This window comes from Trichoplusia ni, chromosome 8, assembly GCF_003590095.1.
Source record: "Trichoplusia ni isolate ovarian cell line Hi5 chromosome 8, tn1, whole genome shotgun sequence".
Classification (NCBI taxonomy): domain Eukaryota; kingdom Metazoa; phylum Arthropoda; class Insecta; order Lepidoptera; family Noctuidae; genus Trichoplusia; species Trichoplusia ni.
In genome coordinates, this window is record NC_039485.1 from 2,935,922 (window position 1) to 2,951,964 (window position 16,043).

General features: G+C 35.3%; 2 protein-coding genes across 5 annotated transcripts in view; one reads left to right on the top strand and one right to left on the bottom strand.

Moving 5' to 3' along the window:
• LOC113496965 overlaps positions 1–10,847 on the top strand; it is a 53,827-nt gene extending 42,980 nt beyond the window's left edge. For 2 of the 4 annotated variants that reach the window (XM_026876375.1, XM_026876374.1), the window contains exons 2-5: positions 1,884–2,066; positions 4,662–4,882; positions 5,261–9,368; positions 9,445–10,847. In XM_026876375.1, coding sequence (XP_026732176.1) covers positions 1,931–2,066; positions 4,662–4,882; positions 5,261–9,368; positions 9,445–10,400 — 5,421 coding nt within the window. In that variant the 5' untranslated portion in view covers positions 1,884–1,930 and the 3' untranslated portion in view covers positions 10,401–10,847. Of the gene's footprint in view, positions 1–624; positions 1,064–1,883; positions 2,067–4,661; positions 4,883–5,260; positions 9,369–9,444 lie in introns of those variants that run through there. The other 2 variants (XM_026876372.1, XM_026876373.1) reach the window with 2 other exon arrangements.
• A 249-nt stretch (positions 10,848–11,096) lies between these two features.
• Positions 11,097–15,598, bottom strand: LOC113496967 (vacuolar protein sorting-associated protein 72 homolog). Its single transcript, XM_026876376.1, has 9 exons — positions 15,316–15,598; positions 14,845–14,968; positions 14,223–14,373; positions 13,697–13,873; positions 13,129–13,204; positions 12,826–12,938; positions 12,400–12,544; positions 11,927–12,085; positions 11,097–11,554 (listed from the first exon to the last, which is right to left on the bottom strand). Exons 1-9 carry the CDS (start codon positions 15,447–15,449, stop codon positions 11,362–11,364), a joined length of 1,272 nt encoding a protein of 423 aa, XP_026732177.1. The 5' UTR covers positions 15,450–15,598; the 3' UTR covers positions 11,097–11,361.
• Between the last annotated feature and the right edge of the window lie 445 nt (positions 15,599–16,043).

A 16,043-nucleotide genomic window follows, 5' to 3' on the forward strand; every position in this document is an offset into this window, starting at 1 on the left:
GGTGAGCTACTCATCACTCACTGTCCGCAGTACATCTAAGGTAGTTAAAACATATGCGCGATGAAAGGCAACGCATTGTAAAGCACCGACCAAAATGCGGATGACGTTGCACGGAAGTTCAGGATAAGTCAGTAAAAATCAAACATTACATATGAAGAGGGAGTCTATGAGGATACCTTACTAAAAAAAGACTTGTTAAAGCATACTAAATTCGAATATTTTTATTGTCGACTGTACTGTTATTGCATGTATAAACAAAGGCGGGTAAGCTTATTTAACGAGCCAATCTATTGATAAAAATTATTGTTAGTTTAATACTTAAAAGTGTATCAGTGATTAATGTTGTTTGTACATGGATAGTAAATGTTAAGTGTCGGTAAAACATCTGTCGTTTTAATTAGGCAATGTTTATAGTGTTTATAACACAGGTCAAGTGCGAGTTTGGTCCGCTATACAAAGAGTTCTGCACAAATAGGCTTAAAAACAAATCGTTGGGATGAGATCCTGGTAAGAGTCTGGATAGTCTCTTTGTCGTATTAAGTCAAGATGGAGTTTAAAAGATGGTTATGTTACAAAATGTCTCGACTTGATCATTAAAAATTACTGGCGTTCCAGACAGGCTTGTGTCCTGCGTGCATGTCAAGCGATTAGTTTATTAAAGACACATACAAAAACAACCTTTTTGTCAATCTAAACGCCAGAAAAATGCATATAAAGTCATTTTTCAAATCGGTCCAGTCATTAAGAGGAGTGTGGTGGCGAATAAACTTCGAGGCAATTACATGTTTAAAATTTATGAACAACGTATACCCATAGATTTATAATAAAAGGGCACTGATAAGCAAAACAAAAAATAATCAAAAACAATTAAGTAATGTTACAAAACACGACCAAAAATCAACACACGACATCTCCTACGCACATTAACTAAAATAAATATTTGTGCAGCATTTGAAGAAGATAATGGGGTCTAACTTATAAAGGACAATGTCTGACACTCTGGAGAAACTTTTGAAACAGTACGAAGAACATGTTTTGTCTGAGGATCACCCGCGAAGTATAGGTCAGTGTTTAATGAGTATTGTGTAAAATAACGTAGGTATTAGATAGATTTGGTTGAATATGACCAAGATTATATCGCATTGAGCAATCGTAAAGGCTTCACTAATAAACTACAGTTACATATTGGGCGGTTGTCTTTTTTAACTTTTTTTCAGCTTAGATAATGTTGAAATGATGTTTGTTTATTTGAGGATTTTTAAGCCTACTGCTATTATTTTGTTTATAAAGTGTTATTTTCCCCGATATATTGACTGTTATCAACGTATGGTATGACATGACTAGGCAAGAAAGGCATACAGGTTTAAATCTTCAGCATGAAATAAATATTCTCTTATCTACACGTATTCTCAAGATCGCAGGTGAATGGAAACTACAATAACCCTACAGCCGATTAACATACTTATGCTAATAAGACTAAGATGAAATGATAATATGTATTTTTGTAACGCCAAATGTATCAACCTAGAAGTAAACTTCATCGATATGTATGCTCTTCTCTTTATTCAATTTTATAAATAAAAATAATATCAGGTAGACATACTAATTAAATGGGCATACAGAAACTTCAAAAAGATCTCTGTTGTCAGCACCCTTGGCAAAACGTAACTTTTTTGTTTAAGCCCGTGTGGTGCCATTTTCATTCTTAGAGAATAGAGTCGAAATAGCTTAAGCATGCTCTTCACGACTTCGACAGGTTTTACACCTATAGCTTTCACTACCGTAAAATGTCCAAGAGGATACTACCGCCAAGCTAAAAAAAGGTTTAATACAAATCTGTCAGTTAAAGAGCAAAATTAACAAACCTCCTTTCTTCCTTTCAGGGTTGTTCACAATCCCTGAGTACCCAGAGTTTGAGGCGGATCGAGGTATGTGGTCTGTGGCCCTCGACACCATACTGACTACGCTGCGGTACCTCGCGCCAGCCACTATCATCACACTGTTCTGGGGCCAACACAGCTTCCTGTTCAGAATATTGAAGAGCATCGATTCGGCTTTCAGGGCTAGTAAGTATGAAATATTTCTTTCAAAACTTCCACACAACGCCATCTTGTGTCAAACTAAGCAAAGCTTGTATTATGAGTACTAGATAACTGATAAACATACTTACCTTTATATTTCTAAATACAAACATTAGGTAAATTACACCCAGACACAAAACAATTGATCGTGCTGATCACACAAACATTAGTCCTGGGTGGGAATCGAACCCGGGCCACTAACCACTAGACCAGACAACGTGTCATGATCATTTCAACATATAACGTGTTTAAATAATCACAATTACGTTTTTAATATTGCTAATGTAAGTAGAACTGAATGACAATTTACGAAAAGCCAGTCTATTTTCATAACAAGTGGGTGTAACCATTTAAAAAATTGAGTTCTCTAAATTATAATTATGATTGATTTACTATCTGCTTCATTACTTGTTATTATCATATTATTATCAGATGAGATTCTAAAAATTGAAAAGAAATAACATTAGGCACAGCTATAGAGCTTTTTTTAGGATTTATATCCTTGTGTCACAAGCATACATTATAAGTACATATTACATATCTTTACGGTAGTGTGTAATATGTCGATCACAACTCGCGTTAAAGGTTAATGTTGTTTAGCCCGGGAATGTTGCAAAGTTAAAGCTGCTTTTTATAGAAAATGCTAATTGAAAACGGGAAAAAAAATTAAAACGCAACGAAATGTTTGCATTACTTGTCAGCATAACTGTTGCAGTTCTGAAAGAGATACTGTTCTACGCAATGTAGAGGGCTATGAATCCTACTTTTCAAACAGCCACATTCATGCTTCAAGAGGTGATAAGAATCCGGTTAGTTTACATTTACGCCACTTCGCTCCGATATCAGCTGTCATGCTTTATACTTTAATGAGGGGTATCGCTTATAAAACAATGGAAAAACGTTCGCTACGAAAACCACAAATTTTCTAGTCCCAACATTGATCGCTTCATTGCTCATTGTTATAAGATTCCGAAAAATCGTGGGAATCATTCCCACAGTTCTCAAACTCAAGTAAACCTCAAGAGAATACGCTACCAAATATTTATTGTTCAAAGAATTTAGCACATGCTTTATCTTGGCCTTAAATCTTTTGAAAGCAAAATTTAGGTTGAGTGTAGACTGGCAGTTTAGCTCGACTTTTCTTGAGGTTGTGTGCACATACTTTTCACATTTTCGATGTGAAAGCTTTGGTTTATAAAGATGAGATGGTGTTGCTTCGGGCTTCATTTTTATGCTTACTGTGCTACGAGCGAGGTGAATTTAGGTTATGTAGATAAATGCTACCCATTACGTACTGAGCTAAGAATAATAACCTTACTAAATTATCTTATATTTGAATAACAAGAAGTGGTATATTTCAAGAAAATTTTTTTTAGCTCATTCTTCTTGAATGATCTTTGATTAAACTTAATCAACCAACTCAGCCTTCGACCGTTGGACATACCTAAGCCTCCCTCAAGTCATCCAAGATAAATAAAAAGACAATTCACATTAATGTAAAATTTACCCTAAACTGTTTTGCCTGAAACAATTCACTAACATCCACAATCCTAAAACCAAAAAAAAAAACATTCAATTAATCATCCGGTCGTTACGACCATTTTATTTAGCACACATTTAGTCTCAGGCAATAGCAATTTAGCGAGCATACCTAATGGACCAACACTTACCAAGTCATGAACAAAACAGTTGAATAAAATCTCACGCTCGTATAAATATTAATAAACATTGTTGTTAATGACCATAAAGTCACAAGCTCTCTAATTCTTATCTCATTTTAACCAGAATCTTTATAAAGCTCAACTCTCACCGCACCACTTCATTTGGCACGAAACTGTTTTACCGACACATTCGCACTTTCGTCGGTAAATTCCCATGCAAAACCGTTAACCTTTGCCATGATCTTAATCTTGCATGAAATGTTTTTAACTCAGTTTCACTTACGTTATCGTTGAATTCAGGTTAATTTTTATACGGCTTGGTTAAATTCAGTTCAAAACGCAATTTTAGTCTAATGGACGTTATAACGAGTGAAGTGGTTGTAAAGGTGATTTGTTTGTGCTTTCATAAAGATTTAATCCGTTTTAATGAAAATCGTGAGCGGATTATTGTTTTATCCTCTAGGTATGTAATTTGTTAATGGTAATTTTTGACTAAGTTGCCTATACTTTCTTACGTATAATATTATTATTTCTGTATCATGCGCACAAACTCTTCTGCGTTAAAAGGCTGTAACTGAATACAATAGAAAAAATGCGCAAGGATGCAGAATTGACTAAAAGATTAAAATTACTGCACCAAATAAGTCCTTTTTTTCTAGGATAACGGCGCGGTTTCATTCAGATTACTAATTTAACGTTGATCAATGCTCATACCTCATACCAAAGAAGCCTGTGTCCAGCAGTAGGGCATTTATAGACTGCATTTATCATTTATTATATCTATTTAAATGTCGATGTTTCCCTTACAAAGAAGTATTATCAAGTGATTAATGGATGGCTACTGCTATCCTGCACATCTTTGCGTCATAAACTTTCCACAAATTTCAACCTAATCAAAGTCCTCGTTTTCCTTACACAGTAGTATTCTCAAGCGAGGAACAGAAGCAGGCGGTCCTACAATGGCTGGCCGAGGCGGGCCCTGTGAGGGTGGAGCACCTGGACACAGTGTGGCGACACGGCTGGGTGCTGTGCGGCGCGCTCGACGCCGCGCTGCCCGGCGCCTGCGCTGGACATCCCCCTACAAGGCTGTCGCTAAAGCACGCACAAGCTATCGCTGAACATTATCTTGGGGTTGAACCTGTGAGTTTTCTTTTTAAAAAATATAAGCTTTAATTTAACCTTTTTTTCCTTAGCCTTAACTCTAGATCTGGTGGGCAAAGGTCCTAGTCCTAACACACAAAAATATATCATAGATTTACTTTTAAGCATAATAACACATGCACGGAATAATACATAGGTTATTAAAGTCTGCATTGCCAATGTATCGTCTTGAGAACTGGTTGAAAAAATCACACATAGGATTATATTCTACAAAATAAAATGAAAATAATTACCTGTATTCCACGCAGAAAGCGAAAAATATTTATTTACTTACTTCATTCATTGCCGACGACTAAATTACTTCAGTATAGAGCACGATGATAACAAAATCAATAACACGAAATTTCTCGATTCCAGGTTTTCACCCGGCAGGAACTGGAGTCGAACGACTCACTGAGCCGGCACCAAGAATGGAAACTCGCTAGTTACTTAGACCGCATCCGACAAGCTTTATTAAAATTAACTCCACCTGTTTCCAAACCTGTCTCCCAACGAACGTCGCCAGAAACCACACAAGTTACTCTCGACTATGTTGCAAAAGGTTCAGGGCTATCTGCTGCTCAAGTAAATAACAGAACACACTTCAAGTTATATCCTACTGCACAGCAAGCTTTGGACCCAGGAGAAATAACCATTCTCATCCGAGGCCCTCGTGACACGTACGGCATGACCGTCATACCACCAATATTAGGTAAAGCACAAATGATTCGACAGAAACTCTTGGGCTTACAATCGAAACAAAACTTCACTGAAAATGCTCTACCGATAACGCAAGGAGCTGCGTATTTAAGGCTATACGGTAAAACTGACATGAATAAAACTTATTACATACCTAAAACGAAATACGATATTGATATCGAAGTAGAATCCCGAAAAGATCACGCAAAAATAGGTTACGTGGCTAATATTGAAGGCAAGTACACCATTTCTATTACAAGTAGAGATCAACATATTGTTGGGTCACCCTACACTGTGACGGTAGCTAATAATATCGTTGGGGTCCTAGAAAAAGACAATTATTGTTTAGAAGATGGCGAAGAAATAGACATTGTAGACATCAATAACGACAGAAAGGTTGTACTGAGGATAGTTGACTTCGTAACTGAAAAGATGTTACTCAAAGAAAATGGGACTCTTGAAAAGATAAGTGATGATGAAGCGAAGAGCTTAATGACAATCGGCACAACGAAAGATGTGCCAAACGTTGTCAGTGATACTTATAATGAAATCTCCAACAATGCAATAAAAGACAAGTCAGAAGAACCTGTAAAGAGCCACAAATTTAACAAAGCTGCGGCTAAAGTGTTGGCTATGTATCGAGTTTGTAAAATATTTACAGATATAATGGCTGAAAAGCAAGTACAAACTCCAAAGAAAGATATTCATCACATTCGACCAAGAAGTCAACCGGATATACCCGATATTGTCAACTCTACGTTTACAGAAACAAATATAAACCCATACATATCTGAGTTGAGAGAAAAGTTTATTGTTCCAGAAAATATTTCAGTTTCACTAAGAGCTGAAAAATCTACAACTTCCTATCATACTAATTTTGAAAATATTGTAAAAGAGCGGGAAAATGTGACGGTAAATATACCTATGGATAATACTGGGATTGATAGTCCAGATAGTTTAGACGGATATAACGCAACTAGTGAAGAGCAAGAGGATATTTCAGTTGAAGAAATAACACCAACGAGTACTAGCAACCCATTTATAAACGAAATGTTCGAAGACAATTATGTGGCTTCTAAAAACTTTGGAGCTTTTGTAGCTTCGGAGTACGAAACGAATAATTCACAAAACGAAGAGACACGAGACAGTTCGATAACAATAATTATCGATCCTCATCAGACACCATCACCTATTAACATGAACCCATTTATTGAGGCAGGCAATATAGGATTTGTGAAACCAGACCCTGTTGTATACGAAAGGCCAAAAACGCCAGTTTTCAAAATAATATCAGGAGAAAAAGTTGATCGTGATGAATCTGTTTATATTGACCCTAAATCAGAATTGGTTGATGAAGAGGCTCTTGGCAACGAGTTTGTAAATCCATTCTTTATGCACTGTCATCAAAGCAGTCATTTCGAACGCACACCAACGACCGATTTCATAATCGGAGCACCAGTATCGTTGCCTCCTATGATCAGAGCTCATTCTCCAGAACCTGAAATAAGATCATTAACTATTACAGAAAGTGAAAAATCTAAAAAGAAACAATCTGAGAAAAAGCTAGAGAAAAACGTGGATCTTGTCTCCGAGTCAGTGTTTTTAACTCCAACACATGCAAACTTGAATTTAACAAAAGATGCAAAACAAGAAAATACTGCCGTATCATCAACTTTTCACAGTTTAGAATCGAATCTTACAGAAACAATAGATAACTCTAATGCATCAACTACCAGCGACAATCAGTTCGCACCATATCGGCCTGAATCAAACAGAAATCTTTCACCTAGAAAAGATATATGGGACTCTGCCTACGTAAGTATTGATGACAATATCAGTTCACCAGATAGCAATAATAACGAAAGTACAATCTGCGAGACTCTTAGTAAACCGAAGTTTTCTCCTAGTGACGTCAACTTCGGATTAAAACAAGAAGAGCTATCGAATATGGGCCCAGCTGAAAGAGAGATATGGCAAACGTGCAATGATTTAAAACCCGAACCCTCAAAATCTCCTGAAGAAGTAAAACCTTATAAATGGGAATTCAAAAGGCCAACATTCACACCTATAATTGAAGAAAGCGACAGAAGCATATCATCAGGCACGAAGGATATAAGGACCGATTTATGTCCGAAGCAAGGGGAAACTGACACAGTATCAGTGGCATTTGCTGAACTAAATGACATGTATGAAGAATATTATCCTAATTCAGAAACCAGTTCTATTGATGTTGCTAACGAAGATCATCTTCATAGCATGGAGGTAGAATACGTTACCCAGACTAAGGACAGTAGTGTCAATTCTGCGTCTGAAACATCAGATGTGAAGAGACACGAGGAAGAAATAGAAGGAACGATTTCTGAGGTTCAGGCAAATGTCACTGAATCTGTTTCAGCAAGTCAGACCTTTCGCAACGAAAACGACTCGACGTGTGAGTACAACAGGGAAAATGATGAAACGCAATTTGGTAAAACTAAATGTAGTAATATCGTCCTTGAAAAGAAGAAATACTGGGACGAGAAAATTCGGCAGATAGAAGCAAAATCCGCAGAAACTGCAACTTTCTCAAAGAAAAAACGAGTTTCTTCGAAGCAGTTAAAACATGATTCTCTAAGTAAGCGAAGAGGAAAACAAATGATTAAGAATTTCCTTAGTGCCGGAGATTACAGTCAAGTTAAACAAATCTATCAAGTCGATGATAAAGAAAATGATTTTAAAGTACATGAACCAGTCAGAAAACAATCATTAACCGACGAAGTTAAATCAGATGAGAAACTTGTAAAACGATGGAAGAAATATTGGGATGAAAAATTAGAAACAGACCAGATAGAGCATGAAAATATTACTCCAAAACGAAAATCTCCGAATGTCCATATACCCGTACAGTCTCCACAACGAAATACAGTCGATGTTCAAATTAAACTAGTAACTAATGACAGCCAAGATGATTCGACAAGTGAAGAAACGCCAGTGAAACAAGAATTGCCTGAAGAAGTATTCAAAGCCTTTGAAACTAGCCCAAAGAGATTCTTCGGAACATCAAGACAGCAGATTTTAAATAAAATAGATACATTCTTAGGAAAACCCGCTACTGTTGATATTCCAACAGCGGATATCTCCGGCGAGTGTCACGAAAGTGGTCTTGTATCTAGTCGAATATCTTTGTTCCATAACTTGTCAAACACTGAGGAACTGCCATGGGCCAGAAGAAAAAGCCAATCTTTACATAACATAAGTCAAAGACGAGATACTGAGAAGAGCATAGTTTCTATGGAAGAAATCGAACTCGAAAATGACGGGTTAACTGATATACCATCAGATCTAAAAGAGAAAATGAACGAAGCTGCAAATGTAAATATAACGGAAACTATAAGTTTGAAAAACAAGAGATCTAGAATGGTTTCTACGTCTTATAATAAAACCTTTGATGAAACCGATTACACGAAACCTGAACATATACAAATTCACTCTAACGAACCTGCAAGAAAGGTAGCTTATGACTTTAAACAATTAGACAAACCGATGGAAAACACTGAGGTCCTAAGAAAGAAGTCATTTAGCAAGTCAGAGATGGACATTTTCAATAAACCTCTCAACGATCCGACAGACGATGGATTAGATAAGTACAAGTCATGCAACGAACTACCCAAAGTCAATGTCAAGAGCTTTATATCGCTTTATGAAAGCGTTTCGAAGACTGCCGTAAAAGAAAAACCGTCCAAAAAGGTGTGGAGAACAAGTTCAGTTGATTCACAGAATAATTCGCATTCCAACAGCATAACTACAGGTTTGTATTTAAAAAATGGATATCATGGAAATGACGTTCAAAAAGAAATAGACCTAATTGCATACCTTTTTTACAGATGCTGTGCGCAAGCAGGCTGCAAGCGATCGAGGAACCTTATCCAACAGTGCATCAATAACAACTACACCAGGAGTCACACCTACAAATCTATGGATGAGTAAAAGTTCTGAGGCAGCAAGCAATCTCAGTATAGACACAAAAACTTCTGGCTCCTTCGACATTGAAATTATATCAAGTGATAATAAAGACACAACGTACTTAAGTCTATCTGATATAGAACTCGAAATTATAGAAAGCAGTCCAGAAAAGTCTAGTGAGTCATCTCCAGAAAGGAAAGCTCCACCAGAGCATATAGAGTATAAGAATAGATTCAAACTAGCAAAGGAATATTTTCAATCATTAGAGGATGTCAGAGATCTAAAGAAACCGAAAGCTGAACCAAAGCTGAACGAATGTGAACAACTACTCCGACAACAGTCAACAGAATCTCTAGAACCCGAAAGACCGCAAAAGCGTGTGAAGAAAAACATTAAGTCTCATTCGATGCCGTCATCTGAAATATCGAAAATTTGGAACCAATTACAAGAAAGTCAAGGGAATAGTTCAAACCAGAAACTAGTTAAGATATCTGAGAAATTTAATGTGGAAGACTTGTTTACTGACGTCACTGAGGGAAAACTGAGTCGACAAGGCAGTTTGAGAGGCATACCACATAAGAAAGCAGTGTTAGAAGCTTTTCGATCCATGGAAAACGTAGCTGACACACAAATCAATTCCTACGATATGGCCGAATCACAAGTAATCGATTTCGCTAAACAGCACACGGTAACGAAAGCACAGACTTACCAAAGCGAGTATCCTTATTTACCGACGACCGATCCATCGAAATATCATTCAAGATTGGACGTCAAAGCGTCTGGCCTTATTTCTTTAAAAGAGTTATTGGAAAAGAAACCGCGAAGAAACAGTGTGCCTGACTTGAGATTAAATCCTAAATTTAGTGTTGACCTCTAATTCTATAACCCCTAGAGATTTCCATATTTTATCTCTACATATGCAACGAAATAGATGTGTGAATGTTTTCCTTTGTTTTTAGGCAAATTAGTTTAAGTATAGAAATTACAGTATTTACTAGTACCTAAAACGTAGTTAATACTCAATTTGGTTTAAGGCGTAGTATTTTAAGTCCTGACTAATGTTCTTAAGGCTAAATTTGTTATATTTTCGCATGAATGGCGTTTGAGTTTATTTCACGAGTTTTACTATATTATATTTATATTATAGTTGATTTATTTTCATGTTGTGTTGTTGGTTGTTTTTTTTAATTTGCAATTTGTGTTTTATGCTAGTATTGTACAATTCTGTACAGTTATTGAATCTAATATTTTGTTCTAAGATTTTATTGTAACTATTTATTCTACATTAAATAAATTACTATTACTTTTGTCTTCTTACTTTAAACATTGGTTTCTTGTCTTGTCTAAGATACCAGCCATGGATGAAATATAAGAATACATAAATGACGAGAGCGAAAGAGATGAGAATACTGAAAACAATTCCTTCATTGATCGAGGTTTCCACATTATAAAATGCATATTTCATTTAATATTTTATTTTCATAATATTCACATTACAATTAAATTAATTCTGAGCTAGAGTTGATCAACTATACAAAAAATATCATGGGACAAAAGTATGTAAATTATAAAATCTATTGCTTTAGGTTTATTATGACTTTCATTGCTTAGTTACCGGGTTTACTTATATTTTCATTCTATTTAAAATTGGCTTTTAAATACTATCGTGGCTATAAGGGAAGTTGACTATTAATGTTTCAGACATATTTTTGCCAAATTTTATGTTCTACCTACCAGAATAATCAGCTTTATTACTTAAAGAAAGCCTAATTGTGCCTAAAATGTTATCAAATTCATTACTGTTGCTCTGCTTTTCACCATTTTTTTTTACTCGATCGTTACTTAATATGTATTTGTACGTATGTGCTAGCATGGTCCGCCCGCCGCCATGCAAGCCACGCAGCCAACTGCGGGTCGTTGCGATCGCCTCTCGCTTCCAACTGTTGATAGTAAGCTTCTCGAATGATCCGGAAAGCGTCGACGCTTCTGTAGGGGAGTTTGGTTATTGGATCGATGTAGCGAGCTGGTCTCCTAGAAAAGAAAATGGGTATTTTTATTAATTAACTTGCAGTTAATTGGATAAGGTAGGTACTGGTTTTAAAAGAATCATTTTTGTAGTCAGTAAGATGATACAATTGTATGATGTGTGAACTAATGAAATAAAGCGAATAAGTTGAAAAGTAGTGAGTTATGACGTCACGTGTTTGTAACGCGGAAATATAGTTTACTGCATAATTCTTTTTAATGATGTGATCAATAAAGAATCGTATTTAATATTTTTTGGGAAACCAGCCTGACGCACTATTTAGGTATTTTTAGTCAAATTCTCTATTCATACTATCAATTTGAACATCAGATATTTTTATAAAAATGTACTAAAAGCTCAAGTGATAAATGACATACTTAGTAACAGCACACAGCATCTGTCTCCGTTTCTTTGGTTTGGACTTGGGGAAGCAAGCGTTGAAAGCTTCGTCCTTAATATCGTTTTCAAATGACAGTAGGGTACGCTCGTGGTATCTTGTTGTGTTTTCTTTCTTTTTCGACGGTTTTTCTTCTTTACTGGAACATATTTGAATAAATGAATTATTTATATACATAGCGTTCGCCGATCAGCGGATATACATGTTTGATTTATGCAGAGTAGGAGAATGGTTAATCTCTTACTGAAAGTTAAAGAATGGTAACAAAATCTTAAATTAAAAAATCTGATTAAATGATCTGTGGTTAAGTTCATACTTGAATAAATTCCCTACACGTCATTTAAGTGTATTAAAAAGGTATACAAAAATGTTGTTTATGATGTCTTAAAACTCAGTTTGAATTGAGGACGAATTGAGAACCTCCTCCTGGTCTGAGGTGGTTGAAACACTTACGCAGTAACATCTTCAATGTTAACTTCTTCGTCTGGACCAATAACATCTATGTTCAGTTTAGTTTCAGTCTCCATTTTCTCAATATTCTCATCTGGAGTTTCCGTCTTCACTTCAGTCATGTCTATGTCACCAGACGCAAGTAATTCTAGAATATTAATAGGGAAATATACTATGAATTCTAAGTTTAGGTTTATCATTATTAATCTTTCATAAAAAAAAAATCTCTTTAAAAAAACGACACCCCAAGGAATTTAATCCTTGTATCGCAGGCGGATTTACAAACATACAAACCACATGCACAAAGACATCGTCATCAGTCTATTATCTGATTATCTTTTCTCATCTAGTCTTTACATTAGAATGTGTATCAATTTGCTACACGTATTTAAAAGATTTTAAGTAGTAAAAGTATAATATGGATAATACCTTCTTCGCTTTTGATAATATCGCTTAAGTTGAGGTCTCCGAGTGGTGTCAGACTGCCTAGCTTATCATCCACTTGTGGGATTTCTTCTATAGGAACAGCAAACGAGTGGTATCTAGAAACCCCAACAAGAAAATAAATATGAAGACCATTATATTATTATAGTTCATTTTTAAAGAGGATCCTTTGAACCTTCTTGTATGAGAATATCAAACAACCTCAATAGGCGGAACTACAAAGGCTACGGAGAACTGACGACAGCCGACAGCTACAGAATAATTAAATATGATTTTTCTTTATATTACCTGATCACGGGTCCTGTGATAGTCTTCTTAATAGGCCGAATCTTTTTCCTTTCCAACTCGATTTGTTCAAATCTCTCTGAAAAGACAAGAATATGATGTAAGAAATAAGGATATTGCACGCACGCGACTGCACGGATAGCCGTGTATCATCATTCCCCTGCCCTTATCCCAATTATTTTATTTGGGGTCGGCGCAACATGTCATCTTCTTCCATACCTTCCTATCGGCCGTCATCTCATAGGGCAAGCGTTTGTGTAAAATACTGTCTACAAATGCTTGTACTGAATCTAGGTGCTTTTGTCCAGGTAAATTGAATGTTTATGGAACCTCCGCGACACAAGGTCTAACATCCTTAAAGCATAAGCGGTCATTTTAAAAAGGAAATTAATATGAACTAAGTACAACAAAAAAGCAAGTTCATGTTGCATTTAGTAATAAAGTATTCGAGGTTCGAGTGCCTCTAAATAATCCAGGGCGCCATCCAAAGGCATAAAAAATCATTGGTGAGGTTGTTTAAGAGTTCACCGCAAACACATACAGTAGAATTATATGTAAAAGAATAGCATACCTAAACTTTTGAGGTTCTCTTTCTCAGTAATAAGAGCCTCTTCTAATAACTCTTCTTGTGTCGGCATCTTGTCCTCAACTTTCTTTGGTTTTTTCTTTTTCAATGCTGATCTGATCTTGATCCGTTGTTGTGTTTCTGCTGACTTTACTGCTGTACTTTGCCTGATTGATTTTCGTTCTGAAATGAAATTTCATTTACAGTACAGATTAGAAAGCATTTCTTTTAAAATTTCTTGATAATATTACATTAATTACATCTTTACATTACAACTGATAATTTGTCATTGTTTTTTTTTTTTAATTTATTCTCCGGCTTCAAAAACTAAAATTAATAGAGCAGAATGCATTTAACTTGCAATTCTAATGGTAATTTGGTAAATGGTAATTTCAGTACAATTGAAACAAAAATTAATAAATGACCATGAATTCCTTAAAAAAATATTACAGGAATTAGTATGCCAATTCTTTAAAAAAGTTTTTTAAAGATATTTGGCATAGTCATAGGATATTTAAAAATTAAATGGTACCTATAGATGAATCATGTGCTCTTTCTGCCTTAATGATCTTTTCTTGTTTTGGTTTTGGTTCCTTTACTTTCCTTTCGTTAATCTTTTTCACTTTGTCTCCCAATGTTGGTGTTGGGGCAGCTCCAGGTGCTTTTTTCTTTTTGTTCGGGTCCTAAGTATGGAAAATAATATTCAGAAAACAGGAGATTAGCCAACAGGATAGAGCAATATTACACTTTGTCCTATATTGGCATTGAAATAGATTTTAGGTACTGTTAGAGAAATAAAAAGGTAAAATTAATTTATAGGATTGATTTGAATAGCAAGAGAAAGTGGAGAATGGCACAAGTAAAGTGAGGCCTATACCCAGTGATGGGTTGTTCACAATAACAGTAGGTTTTATATGAAAGGCAGAGAAACACTAGAGTCTAAGTTGCTGGCAAATGTTATCCTAAAAACTATATACTTTGTGTGATTGGTAATATGCCATCCATCGAACAATAGACTACAAATAGTTTAGTGTTCAAAGATTCTATGAAAAACTTGCACAAAACACTATACACAGACAAATTGAATATTTAAGTTGAAAAGTTGATTTCAGGGAATAAAATATCAGTTACATAGTCTCAAACATATAGTTTACCTTATATACTTTAGTACCACTTTTCCTTTTCTGTTTTTCCTCTGTCTCCTGATCGGAAGTAGGTTCATCAGCCTCGTCTATACTGAAATCTGAGTCCACTACATCATCCTGTTCTCGTTCTTGTCTGAAATACAATAGTTGATAGTTACTAACACTGGTATTAATTCGTACAATATAAATGTCTCTGCTATGTCGTATTCAGATTAGATACGGGATAAATATGTTAAACTAAGAATTAATTGAATTGCATAGGACTCACTAAAGAATTATTTTTAACCTATTAAGAAATATAATCTTGGATCTAACTTTCGGTGAAAGCTAGTAATCATACAACTATTTAAATTTCCCGCGTACTGGATCTAACATGATCTACATTGTGTCTAGCATTAAAACTAGTCGTTTCAGCAGAAACTAGATCACTTTATACTAATTACTAGGTTGATACACTTATATACTGATAGAAGAACATACTGGTAATCATTATCTTCCTCAGCTTCGTTAAAACCGCCGTAAGTTGTTGAATAGAACTCATCAACATCTTCCTCTTCATCAAGCAGTTTCGCCATGCGATTACCCGCATTTGAACGACGCTCTCTTTGAGCCATGATGTCTAATTAATTCTTCTTTTATATAGTTATAGTATTTAAAACACCAAACTGCAAAATAAGATGCTATAATAACAGAAGTAAATATAAGATTTTCAGAATCGATCACCACACAACAAACAAGCTTGAGATGTTCCACAGACTAAATAAAATTTCGCTGTCAATGTCAAATTAGATGGTCTGTGTTGCCATTACGATTCAGACCTAAGATAATTCTAATAATATAATATAATTATATTCCACAATAATCTATTTCGAAAATGGCATACTCAAGCGACTTAGTTATATCTATTGGCATATTTAATAAAGAGCAACAAAACAAATTATATTAAACAGGGAATCGTGTGGCTTGGTACCTACAGAGCCGTGAGATTCATACTTCACCAGCACCAGCAGTAGAATTTGGTTGGAACAGTTGAACAGTCAGTACATATTAGAGGTATATTTATTTCGAAAAAAAAGGATTGTTTTTTTGTGTGGTAATAATAAGCAATAGGTGTACTATGAACAATTTTATAGGCATTAACAGAAATAATACAAAGTCTTTATTCGTAGAAAATAAGTAGTAAATTGGTGTTACATTAATGAAATTGA